The sequence below is a fragment of the Diabrotica virgifera genome, chromosome 5, assembly GCF_917563875.1.
Source record: "Diabrotica virgifera virgifera chromosome 5, PGI_DIABVI_V3a".
Classification (NCBI taxonomy): Eukaryota; Metazoa; Arthropoda; class Insecta; order Coleoptera; family Chrysomelidae; genus Diabrotica; species Diabrotica virgifera.
In genome coordinates this window covers 155762480-155782349 of record NC_065447.1, presented here as the reverse complement: position 1 = coordinate 155782349, position 19870 = coordinate 155762480, and the positions used below count along the sequence as shown (strand labels likewise).

The 19870-nt window shown below is 31.1% G+C and overlaps 1 protein-coding gene across 1 annotated transcript; it reads right to left on the bottom strand.

The window, feature by feature from the left end:
• Positions 1-333: 333 nt before the first annotated feature.
• Positions 334-19763, bottom strand: LOC126884522 (uncharacterized). The gene is made up of 2 exons (XM_050650466.1): positions 19610-19763; positions 334-813 (listed from the first exon to the last, which is right to left on the bottom strand). The coding sequence occupies exon 2, from the start codon at positions 802-804 to the stop codon at positions 481-483; it is 324 nt and encodes a 107-aa protein (XP_050506423.1). The 5' UTR covers positions 805-813; positions 19610-19763; the 3' UTR covers positions 334-480.
• Between the last annotated feature and the right edge of the window lie 107 nt (positions 19764-19870).

Below are 19870 nucleotides of genomic sequence, written 5' to 3'. Positions count from 1 at the left end.
AACCTATTTATGTCCGTATTCAAATAGAACATAGAACATTAGAGGAATTTCTTTCTATTCATTTATGTTTTGTGTTTTATCGAATTTTAAAAAGTAAAATTAAAATAAACGTTTTCATTATTATTATTAAGTCTTTATACTTTAATCGTTCTTTAATTACATAATCGTGAAGTTATCGGGGGCCGCTCGATACTACTGGCCTAGGGCCGCAAATACCCTAAATCCGGCACTGGACACAGCACCTAAAGAAGAAGAAAACCTGTTCTTTATTTACTTTTTTTATATTTAATGTATGTGTTTTACTTCACACAGGAAATAAGCGAATTTACTAAGTGGATCGAATTTGGGTATGACCATATTTATTTGATGTAAACTTTTGATAAAAAAATAATTCTTGTCTTAAATTAAAATAACAGTCAAAAAGTATTAAAACGTTAGAATCAATAATTTGAAATATTCACAGACGAAAACTGCTAATAACTATTCATTTAATACGATGTTTTCTTGAAGCTCGTTCCAAAAAAGTTCCATTTTGTGTTGAATGTCGGACACGTCACGGTTAATAAGTTCACACATTTCCTTCGCCATGTCATCCATCTTTGATTTAGCGTCCTTGACGAATTCAGTTTTTTTCCTTTCGTTCATTTTACTGTTTTGCATGTATTCCAAGCATCCGCCGAAGGCTTGCATTTTTAGTTTGAAGTTTTCTAGGTTATTTTTAAACTTCTCAAGTGCTATTCGAGGGTCGTCTTCGATTTCACCCACTGTGGGGATTGTTACTTTGGCTAATTGTTCACCTTCCATTTTGTTTATCTGAAAGACAAAAACAATAATAGTAATATAAAATGGTCCTCTAAATTGAAGGAACAAAATATGCAAAGGCAACGGTCTACTATTGAAGAAATTAGTTTTTTTTTTTGAAAAATGGCTTTGGCAGAGCCAATTAGCCAGAGTAATTTGTGATTGATTGCAGATTCATAGTCATAAATTTCTTATTTCATAACATAAGTTCATACTACAGTATTATTTTTATAGATACATAGGTACATTGTGTTGCTTTTTTTTACTTTGTTTTTTTTATTATTTTATTGTATATTTTTAATCTATATTTTAATTTGTATGCGAAACACTATTTTTAATCCTTTTTTTAACTTTTTTTTATTTTTCTATTCTTTTTATTTTTTTTTATTTTTTTTTTAATTTTCTATTCTAGAAATTAGTTAAAAAATACGTTTAACTTTCAATGTAGGTAACAGTCCTTTATAGTCCATTTACTCACGTTTTTCTCTTGTATATTTTAAAGAACCGCTTGGATTGACATAAAATTTGGCAAACACATTTTAACATGTCAAAGAAAAACAGTGATAGTATGCCGAACTGTGCTTTTGCCCTGGGTGTGAGTATCACCCCTTCTCGGCGGTGAAAAAACATTCGTTCAAGGTAAGTCCAGAATTTGACAAAATGGCTAATTCTAAGCAACTTTTGTTCCATAAAGTGTTTTCACTAAGTCAATACTTATCGAGTTATTTGCGAGAGAATATTTTCATTTTTCTACAAAAAAACCACCTTGTTAGACCAGTGCCGGTTTAACCTAACTTCGGGCCCTGGGCGCTGAATATTTAGGGGCCCCTTTAATTGCTACTCGTTGTCAGATTTTTTTACAAGAAAACACATTCATGCATTTAAACCCGTAAAATCTATACGTAAAAAATATTCCAAAAAATACATTTAAAAATGTATAAAAAACAGAAAGTTACACAAAACAACACATGACAAACAAAAATATGTATATTTTAAAAAAATATATTCTAAAAAATACATATGAAAAAAATTAGGTCACTTTTTTGCTTGACTAGGCATTAGCAATCTGTCAGATAATACTATCACAATTCAGTTGCTTCAGGTCTTCATTTTCTATACTAAATATTTATATGCGTCTATATTTTCTTGATCCAAATTTGGCGTTAAATATATTTTTATTCTTTTTAAAGCCGAAAATATTGGGAAATGTTGCCTTTACAATCTTTACATCCTGGATGACACCAATTTTTATAAATGTTTATTCAACTTTTGGCATAATGTTGTAGAATGGGTAATTTCATTATGCAAGTTCTCTTTGTTTTCATCAACATATTTTTTATATTTCACATATAAAGTATTAATAATTGACGTCTTGACTGCTTCTTTATCTAGCGTAGAAAATCATCTAACAGCTGATGTAACATCTTTGTAGCATATATCTCCGTCTTCGCAAAAAATTATTTTTGGCTTCTAGTTCAATTTCGCTTGACATATTTCTTACGTCTCCAACAAATCTCAAAATAGATGTCATTATTTCTAGTCCAATTGACACGTTAAGTCCACAGTTTCTTCATGTTCACGTATTGCTTTTGCAATAACTCGTTTCAAAGTTTTTGTCCAAATCAGTGTCAATAGAGCTGTCTCAAAGATTTTATTCTGCAGTGTCTTGGCTTCATTTTTAATTGCTAATTTTTCGTCTCTGTTATTACTTAACTGGAAAAAATAGGTTTGATGGATCGCTAGTTTTTAACTAAAGCATTTACAGCGTTAAAAGTTTCTACAAGCTTTGACTTCCATTACTTCCAAGAATTCATTGCAAATTTGGTGAGACAGATAGACTGAACCTTTTCATTTATTCTCATTCCGTTGTAAATGCTCAGCTAAGAAGTAGTCTTTAGCCTAGTATACAAGACAACTTAAGTAATTTCCTTTATGATGACTCGTTAAATCCTCATTGCATCAACGTAACAACAACTCTTCTTAGGACGTTTATCCAATAATCAGCTTCGCATTTTACTTGTTATTTCAAAGCAGGGTCTATAACTCCAATCAATGATGATCTTGTTATCAATGTAACCATAGAGTTCAGATGAAATTTACTTTCTTCGTGAGATTTGAGCAAAATATTCGAATGTTTCCAGTGGGTACATCGAAACTCAGTTAAACTATTTTTTCAAGTGAAAATAATTTGCACGGGTAACAATAAACAGCTTTAACACTTCGCGTCGTATATTAGTTAATCTCTATTTTCTTTGCCTCCATTGGGTTTTCCTCTATAAAAGTTGCTTTTATTTAATCTTCTATAATAAGCTTTTTCTCCATCTTCAAAAATTTTTTCACAATGTTCTAAGGAACCACTTTTTTGTTTAAAAGTTCAAAGTTTTTATAAAGTCATCAGACTTAAAATCAGACCATTTCGAAAACGCAGGTATTTCTTCGTCTTTTTTTCTATTTTGGAAAATACGTAGATTATTTAGAGGACTTTACTTTTTTATCAGTAAAAGGAACGGGTCCTTAGCGCCCTTAGTCCCAAGCGCCCAGTGCATAAAACGGCACTGTGTTAGACGGTTTTTCGCAAATAATTCAAAAAGTAAATATGTACCTATATTCCTATATTGTAAATAGTCCATTTAGTCACGGTTTTTCCTGTAAATTTTAAAGAACCACTTTGATTTACATGAAAGGCATACACATAGCTAACATGTGTGCCGATGATGTCCGTTTGCCCTGGGAGTGAGTCTCGCCCCTTCTCGGGGGTGAAAAACATACGTTCAAAGTAAGTCCGTTTGTTTCAAAGAAATCCTAATGATTTTGAAGTGTTTAAAAAACCTTTATTTTTGTTTTTTAAAAAGTTTCTAGCATCAAAAGTAAGTTCTACTAAAAATGTTGGTTTGTTTTGGTAAAAAAAATCATGAAGATCACCCCCTAATTAGAATATCAAATGAAATTAATCATTCCTACTTCACAAACTATTTTAGTTATGTATTGTTTATAATATGTATAAATGATTTGTAAGTTCCATCGGTTCAAAGTGCTCATTTTTCAAAAAAAAAATGGTTTTAAAGTATTTTTTTTATTTTGAAAAAAATCCTTTTTTTTTCATGAAATTTTTGTAATACTAAAAATCTCAAACAGTAAAAAATGTATGCTTTGCTTTTCTGAATGTTTTGAATTTTTTTGTTTACTTGTAAGACAAAAATTGGTTGAGATATGGATGTTCAAAATTTGCACACACTCGTTATTAGTGATTCATTGAAGCCGTTTTAACTACAGCCTTTTGAAAAAAAAACTTTTAAGCCCATGAATATTACAGATCGTATAAACAATACGTAATAACAACAATAACATGATAAATAAACCCAGTTTCTCACTGAAGTTGTTTGTCACATATCACATGGACTACAACTTGTGCATGAGGGTTATATTTTGATTATATTAAACAACATTAATTTATCTCTAAAGTTTACAAAAAGGAATCAAATATAGTCTTTTCGCTCATCTGTCTTCAAATTTGGGCTCCTCTTCTCACTAATTCAGCTACTGTTAAATTTTTTATGGGACCTACAAAAATATCTCATAAAATTCAAGAAAGGATTGCAAAAAATTTCCGATGGGATTCTTCTGGCGGAGTTCGTTTTCTATGAGAATTATCATGACTTTTTGAAGGTGTTTTATCCATTTTTACAATAATTTTCAGAATTTCAAAATTTATTAGTGACATTTGTAATAAATCAGGATTTATTAGAAATTAGGAGGTGACTTTTACGATTCTTATTTAGCAAAAAATAAAAGGGACCAACATTATTTTGAGCGTAACTTACTTACTGTTGATGTTAGAAACTTTTTTATAAAACAAAAATAAAACTTTTATTAAACACTTAAAAAAATTGTGATGAGTTTTCCCCGAAAAGTGCTTAATTTTTTGGTTATTTACCAAAATTTGTTTATTTTATAGGTTAAGAACGTACTTTGCATTAGCTACAACTCTGCATCTACTTCGTCTACAGACTTCATATACACTCACAGGCACAAAATTCCGCCACCCAAAATTTTTGATTAAGTTTGACAATCTATAACTTTATTTTTAATGTTGTTCTGAAGCTATTTCCTTGTGGCATTTTTATGATTAATTATTTATATGGGAAATAAGCCACAATTAAAATGAAAAAAATAATTTTATTAACGTTTCGACGCCCAAATCGGGTGCCGTTGTCAAAATACAAAATATTATTAAATAAACAAAAGAGCTGTTGTTAAGCAAAAAAATTCTTCTAATAATTTATTTAATCTCACTCATTTATATTGGCAATTCAGACATATATTATACATTTTAAAGTAGAAGACTTTAAAATGATATTGCCAATATTTATGAGTTGCGTTCCTGGGACGACTTACTGAAATATATAATATATATAAAAGGACTATCCGAGAAACTTAAAACAATAGGAAATAAATTCAACATTTCAACAACATTCAAAACAACAAACACATTGAGATCTATTCTATCTAAAACTAAACCTAACAATGATCAAGAAAGAACAAAGAATTGCATTTATAAAATACCTTGTGAATGCGAACAATTTTATTTAGGTGAGACATCAAGACCATAAGACGTTAGAATAAGTGAACATCAATCTTATATTAAAAATAGAGAATTTGAAAGATCTCAAATATGTCAACACGCATGGGATAATGAACATAGAGTTCAGTGGAGAGATTCAAGTATAGTCCTGAAAGAGTCAGATAGTAAAAAGAGAAAAATCAAAGAAGCGGCTCTAATTATGCTAAATGAAACCAATTGTGTCGCAAATTCCTCGGTAGAATGCAGTAGGATGTGGTTACCCATACTGAAAGAGGAAGTCAATAGAAAGAAAATACCAAGATTAGTAAGTCAATAATATCGAGCTAGTACATATTTTATATTTTAGTATTATTAATATTATTTATAATTTAAACATGTTACAAGTCAGAATTTGGTATTATTTTTTTTTTTTTTTTTTGAGAGTAAATTAATGTAAGACTAAATACTTACGATGTCGGGATAGTATCACAGGGTTTTTCCTGGTTTTCCCTTGTGATTTACTATGAAGTCTCTAACGCGAGAATTTTACTGTTGTTGCATTTGGTTGTCTTTTATGACGTGTTAATTTTTGGTTAATTTTTTATGACGGATATTCTTGAGTTGGGGTTGATTTCATGTAATCGAATGAACTATCTTTCAGTAAGTCGTCCCAGGAACGCAACTCATAAATATTGGCAATATCATTTTAAAGTCTTCTACTTTAAAATGTATAATATATGTCTGAATTGCCAATATAAATGAGTGAGATTAAATAAATTATTAGAAGAATTTTTTTGCTTAACAACAGCTCTTTTGTTTATTTAATAATATTTTGTATTTTGACAACGGCACCCGATTTGGGCGTCGAAACGTTAATAAAATTATTTTTTTCATTTTAATTGTGGCTTATTTCCCATATAAATAATTAATTATAACTTTATTATTTGTACTCCGATTTTCACGATTCTTGCATCAGTTTGTAGATACATGTATTGATGTCGTTTGATATTATTTCGGTAATAAAAATTTTTTGCTTAGACGGCATTATACGGGGGTGAATGGAAGCGTTGTATTTTCTTCTAAATTTAAAAAATTCTGTGGAATAATTGGAGGGCTGATTTTGTTTCATACTCCTTATTATGCTGGATGTATCACTAATGTTTTGTTTTTTGAGTTATTCGAATATCTCTTTTATTGTAAGAGTTGTAAATAAAAACACTGCTTTGAAGGTTTATTTAATTAAAAATATTAAACGCACTAAAATTAACAAGACATAACAAAATTAATAACAAAACAAAACAAGTTAATAGCGGGTATGTCCACCTCTTGCAGCAACGACTGCTCGCAATATGTATATATATATATACAATATGTATATCAATCGGTTTTAAAACGTCTTGCGACGTTGTCCGATGCCTAATTTCCATGACACTCTATCATCCCATTGGCCCTCTCTAAGATCTCTTGCGCTCATCGCAATTTGATATTATTTCGGTAATAAAAATTTTTTGCTTAGACGGCATATATACGGGGGTGAATGGAAGCGTTGTATTTTCTTCTAAATTTAAAAAAATCTGTGGAATAATTGGAGGGCTGATTTTGTTTCATACTCCTTATTATGCTGGATGTATCACTAATGTTTTGTTTTTTGAGTTATTCGAATATCTCTTTTATTGTAAGAGCTGTAAATAAAAACACTGCTTTGAAGGTTTATTTAATTAAAAATATTAAACGCACTAAAATTAACAGGACATAACAAAATTAATAACAAAACAAAACAAGTTAATAGCGGGTATGTCCACCTCTTGCAGCAACGACTGCTCGCAATATGTATATATATACAATATGTATATCAATCGGTTTTAAAACGTCTTGCGACGTTGTCCGATGCCTAATTTCCATGACACTCTATCATCCCATTGGCCCTCTCTAAGATCTCTTGCGCTCATCGCCTTCGTTACTCCCTCTCTCCAAGATTTCTTGGGTCTTCCTCTCTTTCTGCGGTTTGGTGGTACCCATTGCATAATTATTTTAGGGAGTCTTGAGTTATCCATCCTCTGGACGTGTCCGTACCATATCAGCTGTTTTCTTTCTATGTCTGTTGTTAGAGAGCCGTCAACCCCCATTCGCTGTCTTATCTCATCATTACGTATTCTCTCTCTGCGTGACACTCCTACTGATCTTATAAAAGCGTCCATTTCTACTGCCTCCAGTTTTCTTCTGTTGTTTTCGGTTATCCGCCAAGTTTCTGCTCCGTACAATAGACTGCTTTTAATAAGAGATTCGTAGATATTGTGTTTTCTTCTTTTTCCTATTTCATGATTCCACAGTACGCTGTTTAGACAACCTATTGTTTTTCTGGATTGTGTTATTCTTCTCTTTATTTCTTCATCATCTTTCCCCGTTGTGTCAAAAACGATTCCTAGATATGTGTAATGGTCGCAGGGCATGATGATTTCATTATTTTCTAATGTGATGTTCGATAGTTCGGTACCTATTGGCAGGTATTTTGTTTTTTCTGTATTAATTTCTAGTCCCCACTTTCCATATTCTTCTTGTAATTTCCTTGCCATGTACTCTAAATCATCTTTATCGTTTGCTATAACAACCTGGTCATCAGCAAACTGCAATGTATATAAGCAAATCTCTCCAAGGTCTACGCCCATGCATCTGCGTTTTCGTTTCCACTCTTTCAATGCTTTTGCAACATATATTTTAAATAAGGTCGGTGATACACAACACCCCTGACGTAGACCTTTATTAACCAGGAAGCTTTGCGATAATCTGTTTCCAGTTTTATTTGTGATGTTGACCCTTCATACAAATTTCTTAAGGCTTTTATTAAGGTGACACTAATATTCGTCTGTCGTAACACGTTCCAGAGTTTGTTTACAGGAACTGTATCGTACGCCTTCTGCAAGTCAATAAACATGAGGTGGGTTTCTTGATTTGTGCTTAATTTTTTTTTCTATTAGTTGTTTGAGGCAGAAGATATTATCAGTACAGCTTCTTTCTGTTCGAAAACCGGATTGTTCTTCTTCCTCTTGGTCTTTGTACTCCTTCTCAATGCGGTCTCTAATTATTCGTCCATACAAACGGCTGAATGTACTAGTTACTGATATCCCTCTATAGTTTTCACATTTAAGCTTATCTCCCTTCTTATGGATCGACGAAATATAAGCAATTTTCCACTCGTCGGGTACGGAAGTTAATAGCGGGTATGTCCACCTCTTGCAGCAACGACTGCTCGCAATATGTTTGGCATCGAATAAAGATGTGCTATCCTTGCCTGGGGAATAGCTCGATATTCCTCTACCATGGCCATAACTGTACCAAATTTTCTGGAGGACTAGGATGACGGCGAATAGCTTTTTTTAATTCATTCCATAAATGCTCAATAGGATTGAGATTTGGGGTGCATGCGGGCCATTCTAATCTTATCAATCCAACCTCTATATTTTATGAGTCAATCAGTGATTTTATTTACAAAAAATGATACAGCACTTACAAGAAAAGAGATATTCGGATAATTTAAAAAAAACGATGGGCACCAAAAGGACGGCGGAAGAGAGGAAGACCTAGGAAAAGCTGGATAGAAGGAATCCATAGGGAAATCGGAGAAAGAGGCTTGAACGAAGACATGTGCTACGATCGAGAGCAATGGCGATTGGGAATCGGAAGACGTCGTAGAACGTTATGAACCGATTATATATATATATATATATATATATATATATATATATATATATATATATATATATACATAAAATTTTGGTGAATGCTCCGGGATAATACATATAACATGACTATTAAATAAATCTTCCATTTTTCCACAGAATTTTTTAAAGTTAGGAGAAAATACAACGCTTTCATTCACCTCTGTATAATGCCATACAAGCACAATTTTTTGTTACCGTAATACTATCAAACGATATCAATACATGTACCTACAAACTGGTGCAAAAATATTGAAAATCGTAGCGCAAATAATAAAGTTATAAATTAATCAAAAATTTTGGGTGGCGGAATTTTGTGTCGGTGAGTGTATTATATAACATCAATTTCTTTAATATTTTTTTTTACTTTTTTTATAAGCTATATTTTTGCTAAGAATTTTTATTTTTTCGATAAAATATTTACTTTTTGACCTATTTGCGAAAGACCGTCTAAAAACGTGGTTTTTTTGTTGCAAAATGAACATATTCACTCGCAAATAACTCAAATTGTATTGATTTAGTATAAAAACTGTATAGAACAAAAGTTGCTTAGAATTAGTCAGTTTATCCAATTCCGGACTTACTTCCAACGTACGTTTTTTTACCCCCGTGGAGAGGTGAAACTCACACCCACGGCAAAAGCGCACATCGGCACAATATCACCTTTTTTCTTGGACATATTAGCTATGTACCGGGTGGTCCAATAAGCCGATCTCTCGGCTATATTCTCTCGGAAACTATTCATGTTATAACTTTAGGAGAAAAAATTCCTTAGTAAAAGTAGCCAAGAGAAATCGCTGGAAATAACTTTCAAGTTTCTGGGTTAACCGCCAGGGGGCGTAACCTGTGAAGAAAAATTTGAAAACCAGTTTTTTGTGAAATATGCCCAATTATACCAAGTGTTAAGTAATTAAACTAGAAAGAGGCCTAAATTCTGCACAAAGTTGTTCAAGTACTTTTTTTTTATTTTTTCAAATAAAGGGTGGGGGAGAGTGGGAAAGTATTTGTGGATAAATACCTATAGCTTTGGTTTGGATCAACCGATTTTAACGAAATTAGTGTCATTAGAAAGAGTGTGGTTGAATTAATTTATATCTACTATAAAATAATTGCATTTAGTGTTTATTGTCATAGGTAGAGGGTACTTTCAAATAAAAAAAATTAAAATTTGTTTTTCTTCAAAATGTTTAACGGAAACACCTATTTATTGTAAATTATAATGGAACTGGATTAAATTCGTAACAAAATGGCGCAAACCGCATGTTGATAGCTTTTTTCGAACTCGAGATATGAATAAAAACGCATAAATATAAGTAAGTATAGTATTGACTCACCCTGTATTATAAATTAAAATAAAAAGTAAGTCAGTAGGTACTTTCAAATTTTTTTATAGCAGAATAATCTTAATGTTGATTCCTATTTTGACCATTGTTATTTCATACGATTAAAAATAGTTTTTTCGAAACTTAGTAGGCTACGACAATGAATTTGTTCATATTGTTTATTTATTATTTGTTTATTTATTGTTCATATTATTACAGCAGTAAAAACATTGTTAAGAAGTGTTAGGTATATTATAATTCGAATTGAAGATTGCACTTTTTTCAATAGATATTAATATTGGTAATATTAGTAATTAATTATCAGTAGGGAGCGGATTTCATGCTAAATGCATATTGCATGCATATTTCGCATATTTGAGAACTTTACTAAATTTTGCATACATTTAAAGAAACATGCATATTTTGTGCCTATTTAAAAACATTTAGGTAAAAAAAAATTAAATTTGTTAATTCGACACAAAATATTTCCCCGCACAGGCTGTTCCTATCTATTAATTCGAGAACTACCTGAAGAGAGTACTAGCGAGAGACTACCTTTTCTTAGAAAATACCCGATCTTTACACAAAGTACTTATAGTACGCCGTTATAAATGATTGTACGATGTTAAAATGATGAAGGATGGTTTACCAGGAAATCCGAATTTTAGTTACTTTTATTATATTTAGTACAATTTGTATCCCAATTTAATACATAGCTATAATTCTGGTGATTCTTTCAAATCCCCTATTGTTAAGAGAATTTACACCTTTAACCATAGTTTTACGATTTTCTAACGGAAATTGAAATATTCATGCTTTAGATCAGATCCCGTCTTTAAACGGCTTTAAAACTTTGGAGGACATAATATGCGAAATTTTTAATGGACATTTTGAAATTGATTTTGGTGCAGAATTTTCGGCTTTAACAAGTTATTTTAAATACGCCCCTTACTTCTGTTGATGTTGAAAGGAGTTTTTCTAGTTATAAAAATATTTTATCTGATCAAAGAAAATGTTTCCTCGTAAAAAATATGGAAAACACATTGTAGTGAATTATAATCGAAGATATAATAGTGATATTGTTGTTTTATTTTAAATAGGTAACTATTGGTATCAGTTTTTGTAAAAAATATGAATAAATTGCATATATAAAAAATAATGATTTTATTTGAAAGATAATAAATAAGATTGCCGCCCCCCCTTTAAAACAACCCCCAAGGATAGAATAGAACAGAAAATTTGTGGTTTCTCGATATGCGCATTGTTTGAATTTTGGTGCATATATCTTGCGCATATTTCGTAATTTTTTACTGCATATATATGCGCATATTTCATCAAAATTGATCGCATATAAATCCGCTCCCTAATTATCAGTACTCATAATTTGTGATAAGTATGTCAACTGCAGAATTGTATTATACAGAGTGTAACGAAAATACAGGTCATAAATTAAATCACATATTTTGAGACCAAAAATAGTTCGAATGAACCTAATTTACCTTGGTACAAATATGCACATAAAAAAGTTACAGCCCTTTGAAGTTACAAAATGAAAATCAATTTTTTCGAATATATCGAAAACTATTAGAGATTTTTTATTGAAAATGGACATGTGGCAGTATTATGGCAGGAATATCTTAAAAAAGAATTATAGTGAAATTTGTGCACCGCATAAAAATTTTATGGGGGTTTTGTTCCCTTAAACCCCCCCAAACTTTTGTGTACGTTCCAGTTAAATTATTATTGTGGTACCATTAGTTAAATTCAATATTTCTAAAACTTTTTTGCCTCTCAGTATTTTTTCGATAAAGCAGTTTTTATCGAGTTGCGGCTTCTTTTTTATTATGTTTACATAAAAATTTTATGGGGGTTTTGTTCCTTTAAACCCCCCAAATGTTTGTGTATGTTCCAATTAAACTTTTACTGCGGTACCATTAGTTAAACACAGTGTTTTTAAAACTTTTTGCCTCTTTGTATTTTTTCGAGAAGGCACTTCTTTTTTAATATAGTTCAAAATATACCTAAAAATGTAAATCATAAATAAATTTGCATATTATTACCAAGTCTCCATAATCGTACTTAGCCATATACAAAAATATGTGGTGGATTTGTCAAATATTCAAAATATCTCGATAAAAACTGACTTTTCGAAAAAGTACTAAGAGGCAAAAAAGTTTTTAAAATATTGTGTTTAACTAATGGTACTACAAAAATAATTAAATTGCAACGTACACAAAAGTTTGGGGGGTTTAAAGGAATAAAACCCCCATAAAATTTCTATGGGGTGTCCAAATTTCACTATAATTTTTTCTTAAGATACTACTACCATAAGAATGCCACATGTCTATTTTCAATAAAAGATCTCTAATAGTTTTCGATATATTGGAAAAAACTTTAAAGGGAAAACGACCAAACTGGATTTTCATTTTGTAACTTTAAAGGGCTGTAACTTTTTTTATGTGCATATTTGTACTAAGGTAAGTTAGGTTCAATCGCACTATTTTTGGTCCCAGAATATGTGATTAAATTTATGACCTGTATTTTTGTTACACCCTGTATAATTGGAGTTTATTTCGAATGTCACCAAAATGCCGCTATTACCTCACGTATATATTCTTTAAGATATCCTGACAGGAGACATTATGGCAAACAAGTATTTGAAAGAAATGCAAGAAGATTAAGAGAAACTGGTAGTTTTCATTGTCCTTGTTTTAAGCGACGTAGTAGAGGTAGAGGTATGACCGAAGATAATTCAATCAATGTTCTTGCTTTAATTCAACATAATCCACATATTATAAGTAGGTAGTAGGCAAATCTCTATAGGATTAAACATACCCAAAACTACTGTTCTAAAATGCACTTTACATCAACAATAAATTGAACAAGAAATTGACTAAGTTATTCAAGGTCAAATTTGACTACAATTCTACATCCAATTTTGCCGTGAATAAAAAGAAAATAAAGAAATTTGACAAAATAAAACATATCCAATTGTTCTATTTCATCAAATTCCTTCATTTTCTTTTACAAACCATACATTTTGTACTCGTCAAATTTGGCCTTGAATAACTTTGTCAATTTCTTGTTCAATTTATTGTTGATGTAAAGTGGACATTAGGATTTTAAAACATCACAGGTTGGTTTTTCATATTATAAAGTGAACGTTTAGGTTAGAAACTTGGAATTCCCTTTAAACTTTAGATTCAACTGTTATTTTAATATTCCGATAAAAACGGCAACACGGCGCTTTTATCCTTTTATCCGTTTCTTAAAAATACTTATGCACGATTTATCTTGTGAAACAATTGAGAATTTTTCAAGATTTTTTGAGTTTTAGTAAATATAGTGGTTTCTTTTTCACCAATATTTATTGTTCTGTTTTTTAGACTGCATCCTTATCATGTAGTTCTCTACCAAGCTTTAGATGAGAGAGATTTTGATGCAAGGCTGGATTACTGCAATTGTATGTTAGGTCTGCTAGAAGAACAACCACAAAAGCGCATATCATGTCAAAGATTTTGTGGACAGACGAGGCTACGTTTAATAGTGCGGGTGGTGTTAATCTGCATAATATGCACTATTGGGCTGAAGAAACTCCGCAGTGGATACAAGAGGTGCTGCTTCAAGGTAAATGGAGTCTTAATGTTTGGTGTGGTATAGTTGATGGAAATATCGTAGGTCCATATTTCTTTGATAGAACTTTAAATGGCGAAACATATGTGGATTTTCTGGAAAATCAGTTGCCTGTTTTATTGGAAGATATTTCCTTACAAACAAGAAGAGATACGATATTACAACATGACGGGTGTCCTGCGCACTTTTCCAGGCGAGTTTATTTGTATGCAAGTTATCCAAATAAATGGATTGGAAGGGGAAGTATATTTTCATGGCCAGCTAGATCTCCAGACTTAACATGTCTGGACTTTTATCTGTGGGGAAGATTGAAGGACTTCAGTTTGGTGTACCAAACTCGACCAACCACGCGAGACGACATGAAACAGAACATTATAAACGCAATAAATAGTATAACAACAGCTGAGCTTGAAGCAGCTGTTATGTTTACACGCGAAAGATTACATCTTTGTGTGGACAGCGATGGAAAACAATTTGAACATTTAATATTGGACATTAAGTTTTAATGATCGAGATATTTGTATATCTTTCTTTCACAAATTTAATTTTAAGTTATAATAATGGGTGAGTCAATACTATACTTACTTATGTTTATGCGTTTTTATTCATATCTCGAGTTCGACAAAAGCTATCAACATGTGGTTTGCGCCATTTTGTTACGAATTTAATCTAGTTCCAGTATAATTTACAATAAATAGATGTTTCCATTAAACATTTTAAAGAAAGACAAATGTTAATTTTTTCGATTCGAAAGTACCCTCTACCCATGACAAATAAAACTAAATGCAATTGTTTTATAGTAGATGTAAATTGAATCATCCACACTCTTTCTAATGACACTAATTTCGTTAAAATCGGTTGATCCAAACCAAAGTTATAGGTATTGATGAACAAATACTTTCCCACTCTCCCCCACCCTTTAGTTGAAAAAATAAAAAAAGTACTTGAACAACTTTGTGCAGAATTTAGGCCTCTTTCTAGTTTACTTATTTAAGACTTGGTATAATTGGGCATATTTCACAAAATACTGGCTTTCAAATTTTTCTTCACAGGTTACGCCCCCTAGCGGTTAACCCAGAAACTTGAAAGTTATTTCCAGCGATTTCTCTTAGCCACTTTTACTAAGGAATTTTTTCTCCGAAAGTTATAACATGAATAGTTTCTGATATAAGCCGAGAGATCGGCTTATTGGACCACCCGGTATATACATTCGGGTGCAAAAAAATCGATCCACTGAAAATTTGGTCATTTTTGATGTCTAGAATTTTCTAAATCTGTTGTCCGATTTAAGTTATTTTTTTACCATGTTATAGCCTTATTCATTAACAATATCGCTGTAATAATATTGTTGCTAGACAGGTAAACTGTCATTGTATACCGGGTGTACGAATACGAATCAAACTGTGTTTTTTTCTCAAAGTTCGCATCACCCTGTAGGTAGATTATTCAAATGTATTTCGCATCACCCTGTACAAGGTGTTTCGAAATAAATGAGGAAAACTTTAAGGGGTAATTTTACACATGGAAATAATGAGAGTTTGCTTTATAATCATATGTCCGCAAACGCTTCGTTTCCGAGATACGGGATGTTCAATTTTTTTTACAACTGACGATTTATTTATTGCTTTAAAACCAGTTGAGATATGCAGATCAAATTTGGTGGGTTTTAAGACGTGGTTATTGCACATTTTTTGACATACAATTAAGAATTTAATATTCACCATTAGCGCCGAAAGGGGTATTATGACCGATCATATTACCCGTATGCACGCCAATGGTGAATATAAATTTGCACGCCAATGGTGAATAAGGCTATAACATATTAAAAATTACTTAAATCGGACAACAGGTTTAGGAAATTCGAGACATCAAAAATGACCAAATTTTCAGTGGATTGATTTTTTGCACCCGAGGTATGCCAAATTTCATGACAATCGATATTTCCATTTAAATTTCGATATCTCTATTTAAATTCACTATGAAGATTAAGCATATGCATCACAATATAGGTATTTCATTTTTGTAAAAACTGAACAAACAAAAGCAAATGATTTGAATCATCCTTAAAATTAATAGTGAAGGAATATTCATGTACAAAACAATCTCAAAGGATTCAAATCAACCTTGATTTTAACGACAGTAAAAGATTCATAATCTTTATTTAATTCTACTACCTATAAAAAAACTATAAAAATATGCGCTACACTTTCATTTTCGGACAGACTGAATAAAACAACCCAAAAAGAATGAAAACACCTGTGAACTTGACAAGGATCGGTGATTAAAAAATCCTAATTAATTTGACTATATAGAACAGCGATACTCAACCTTTTTTTTCCCTGGGCCACATACTAGCTATTGCCACAGAGGTGGAATAGTATACAGGGTGTTTTATTAAGAAACGGAAATACTTAAATGGCGAATAGAGGTCACTGAGGCGGTTCTTAGATATTCTACATTTATTGCCCTACCGATTTTTATAACCGAGTTACAGGGTGTTTTTATCGACTTTGCCCATTTTTGCCTGGACCATAACTTTATAATCACCTTGTATATTTTTTGATATTTGATATAGGTATGTCTTATTTAGAACCCAAACCATAGAACTACTAATCAGAAGAAAAATCCAAGTCCGGTTTTAAAAATTATACTTAAATTCATTGTGACCTTGAAACCACATCCTGTATTGAAATTTTCAAAACCCATTTGCACATTTGAAAAGAGCACAAAGAACTGAGTTTATAGGTTCGTTTTAATGTTTTTCGCAGAAAATTTAATCATTTTAATTTTGAAATGAAATATGTTTATTAAAATTTTTAAGAACTTTGAGATTACAAAGCTGGTTTTTAAAGCACTTTTAATAATAAATTATTGAATTTAATGAATACATTCTCATTTTAACACTAATCAATACTTAGTTACTACATTGGAACGGCCCACTTACTACTAATCACAAATACAGGTCCAGATTAACAAAAAATATAAAGTGATTGTGACCTTGAAACAACACCCTGTATATTGAAATTTTCAAAACCCGTTTGAAAATTTAAAAAAACCACAAAAAACTAAGTTAAATGGTTCACCTTCATTTTTTTCGCAGAGAATTTAATGACTTCAATTAATTTTGAAATTATGTCGAAATTTTTAAGAACTCTGAGAACTCACCGCAAAAATTTCGATTTAATTTCGAAATTAATGTCATTAAATTGTCTGCACAAAAAATTGAAAAATATACAGGGTGTTGTTTCAAGGTCACAATTATTTTATATTTTTTTTGTTAATTCAAACCTGGGTTTTTCTTGTGATAAGTAAGTGTCGTTCCAATGTAGTATATAATTATGGATTATTTTTAATATGAATATTTATTTATTAAATTTAGTAATTTATTATTCAAAGTGCTTTAAAAACCTGTTTTTTAATCTTAAGAGTTCTTAAAAATTTTAGTATATTTAATGTCAAAATTAAAGTCATTAAACTTCCTGTGCCCAAAATTAAACCGAACCTGTAAACTCAGTTTTTGTGCTCTTTTCAAATGTGCAAATAAATCTTGAAAATTTAAATATACAGGGTATTGTTTAAAGGCCACAATTACTTTATATTTTTTTGGTAATCCGAACTTGGATTTTTCTTGAGATTACTAAATGGATTGTTCCACTGTATCTAGTAAATAAGTGTTCATTATTTTTAAAATGGGTATTTGTTCATTAACTTTAATAATGTATTATTATCTAAAAGTTAATAATACCTGCTTTTTAATCCCAGAATTCTTAAAAATTTCAATATAATTTCCCAATCACGCGCAAACACGCCTTAAACACAGCGGCACACTATCAAATAATTTGACAAACATGTGAAATTTGACAAATAATTTGATCGTTTACAGGGCCTTTTAGTGAGCCTTCGGGCCGCATGAAAAACGCTAGAGGGCCGCATGCGGCCCGCGGGCCGCAGGTTGAGTATCACTGATATAGAAACACAACCCACACTTTATTTTTCCGAAAACTATACAAAACAATCCCGAAAGTGTTAAAATCATCTTTTACCTTGGTAAAAATATAAAACTAAGAACATTTTAAATTAAAGTGAATATGTACCACAATGTTTTTCTCATAAACGCAAAAAACCTGAAATGTATTGAAATCATCCTTAGGAGATTTAGCAAACTTTATTCAGTTAAAATCAAAACACATATTAAAACTATAAAAACCATCACCAAAGGAATGAAAGAGCATTTTAAAATACACACTATAAAATTATGTCTGCATACTTTCATTCTTTAAAACAGCGAAAATAAAACAATTAAATTTGCCTTAAAAACATACGTCACACTACAGTTGTTTTTAACAATACCTATACGAAACAGAAACAAACCCAACAAGTTTCTGCAATCAATCACAAACAAGTCTGGCTAATTATGGCTCTGCCAAAGCCATTTTTTAAGCAAAAAAACCCAAAAAGTTACGTCATTACCAATCATAATGGGGATAAAAACCACTTTTTTATTAATACGAAAAGATCATGTAAGTACATAGCCTGAAACTATACAGTGCTAGTCAAAAGTCCGTACCCCCCCTCGTATCTTTTGAATAGTTATTCCTATAATAGTGAAATTTGGAGGGAGGAAATAAACGGACGTAAGCTTCTTAACTAGTCATGAAAGGTGACGTAATAGTGACAGATGACGTTACAGAGCCACTGTGACCGATAATTTTAAATGGGACCTTATGGCAAGTGATACCTCGCTTAAAAGGTATTGAAAATACCTATTCAGCCATACTATTTTTGTTTGAGTTTAAGCTAATTTTGATGAATAAATGAAATAAATATAAAATTGTAGTTTCGCATTTAATTAATAAAAATTCAAAATTCCGCATATGATTACTCGTCAAACAGGTTGACGTTGACGTAAAAACTACTAGAGAATTAAAAAACGTCAACTTTTTTGACAAAAAATCCATAGGCGGACATTTGAATTTTTATTAATTAAATTCGAAACTATAATATTATATTTATTTAATTTATTCACCAAAATAAAAATCAACCTAAACCCAAAAAAATTAGTATGACTGAATAGGTATTTTAATTACCTTTCAAACGAGGTATCACTTGCCTTAAGGTTCTATTTAAAATTATCGGTCACAGTGGCTCTATAACGTCATCTGTCACTATTACGTCACCTGTCATAACTAGTTAAGAAGCTTACGTCCGTTTATTTTCTCCCTCCAAATTTCACTATTATAGGTATAATCGTTCAAAAGATACGAGGGGGGGTACGGACTTTTGACTAGCACTGTATAGTAGGTACTAGTACTAGAATTATTTATATAAAATAACATTGGAAAATAAAAAAGGTCCAATCATATTTTTATTTGGCCGCAATGCATTTCCCGATTTTTTTTACTTTTGAACAGTAATTACTAATTTTTTAGCATATATGTATTTATATAAAAGAGAGAGAGAGAAATATACTTTATTGATACTTTGTACCAAAAGGCCATCTACCGAAGTCTTTCAGCCATATTCATATATATGATTTAAGTACATAATTCGATAAAAAAGACCAAATAATATCTTACCAGTCAATTCTTTTATTCTTTATAGCGCGAATAACTTTTATTTCTCACCAAAAACTTGAAACAAACTAACTGCATCTGTAAGCGCAGTTCCTCTTTTATAGTTCCGAAAGAATAAATTAATGTTTCAAATATTTAAAGGCCCCGTCTCACCATCAAATAATTGACAGTTAATTTGATCAAACTTGACAGTCAAACTTGACTAGTGACACAAACTATACATACTAACTGTCACTTTGTGTCACTAACTGTCAAGTTTGATCA

Excerpts from the sequence above, each read along its gene's own strand:
- LOC126884522 (XM_050650466.1), bottom strand. The coding sequence starts at position 804 with ATGGAAGGTGAACAATTAGCCAAAGTAACAATCCCCACAGTGGGTGAA.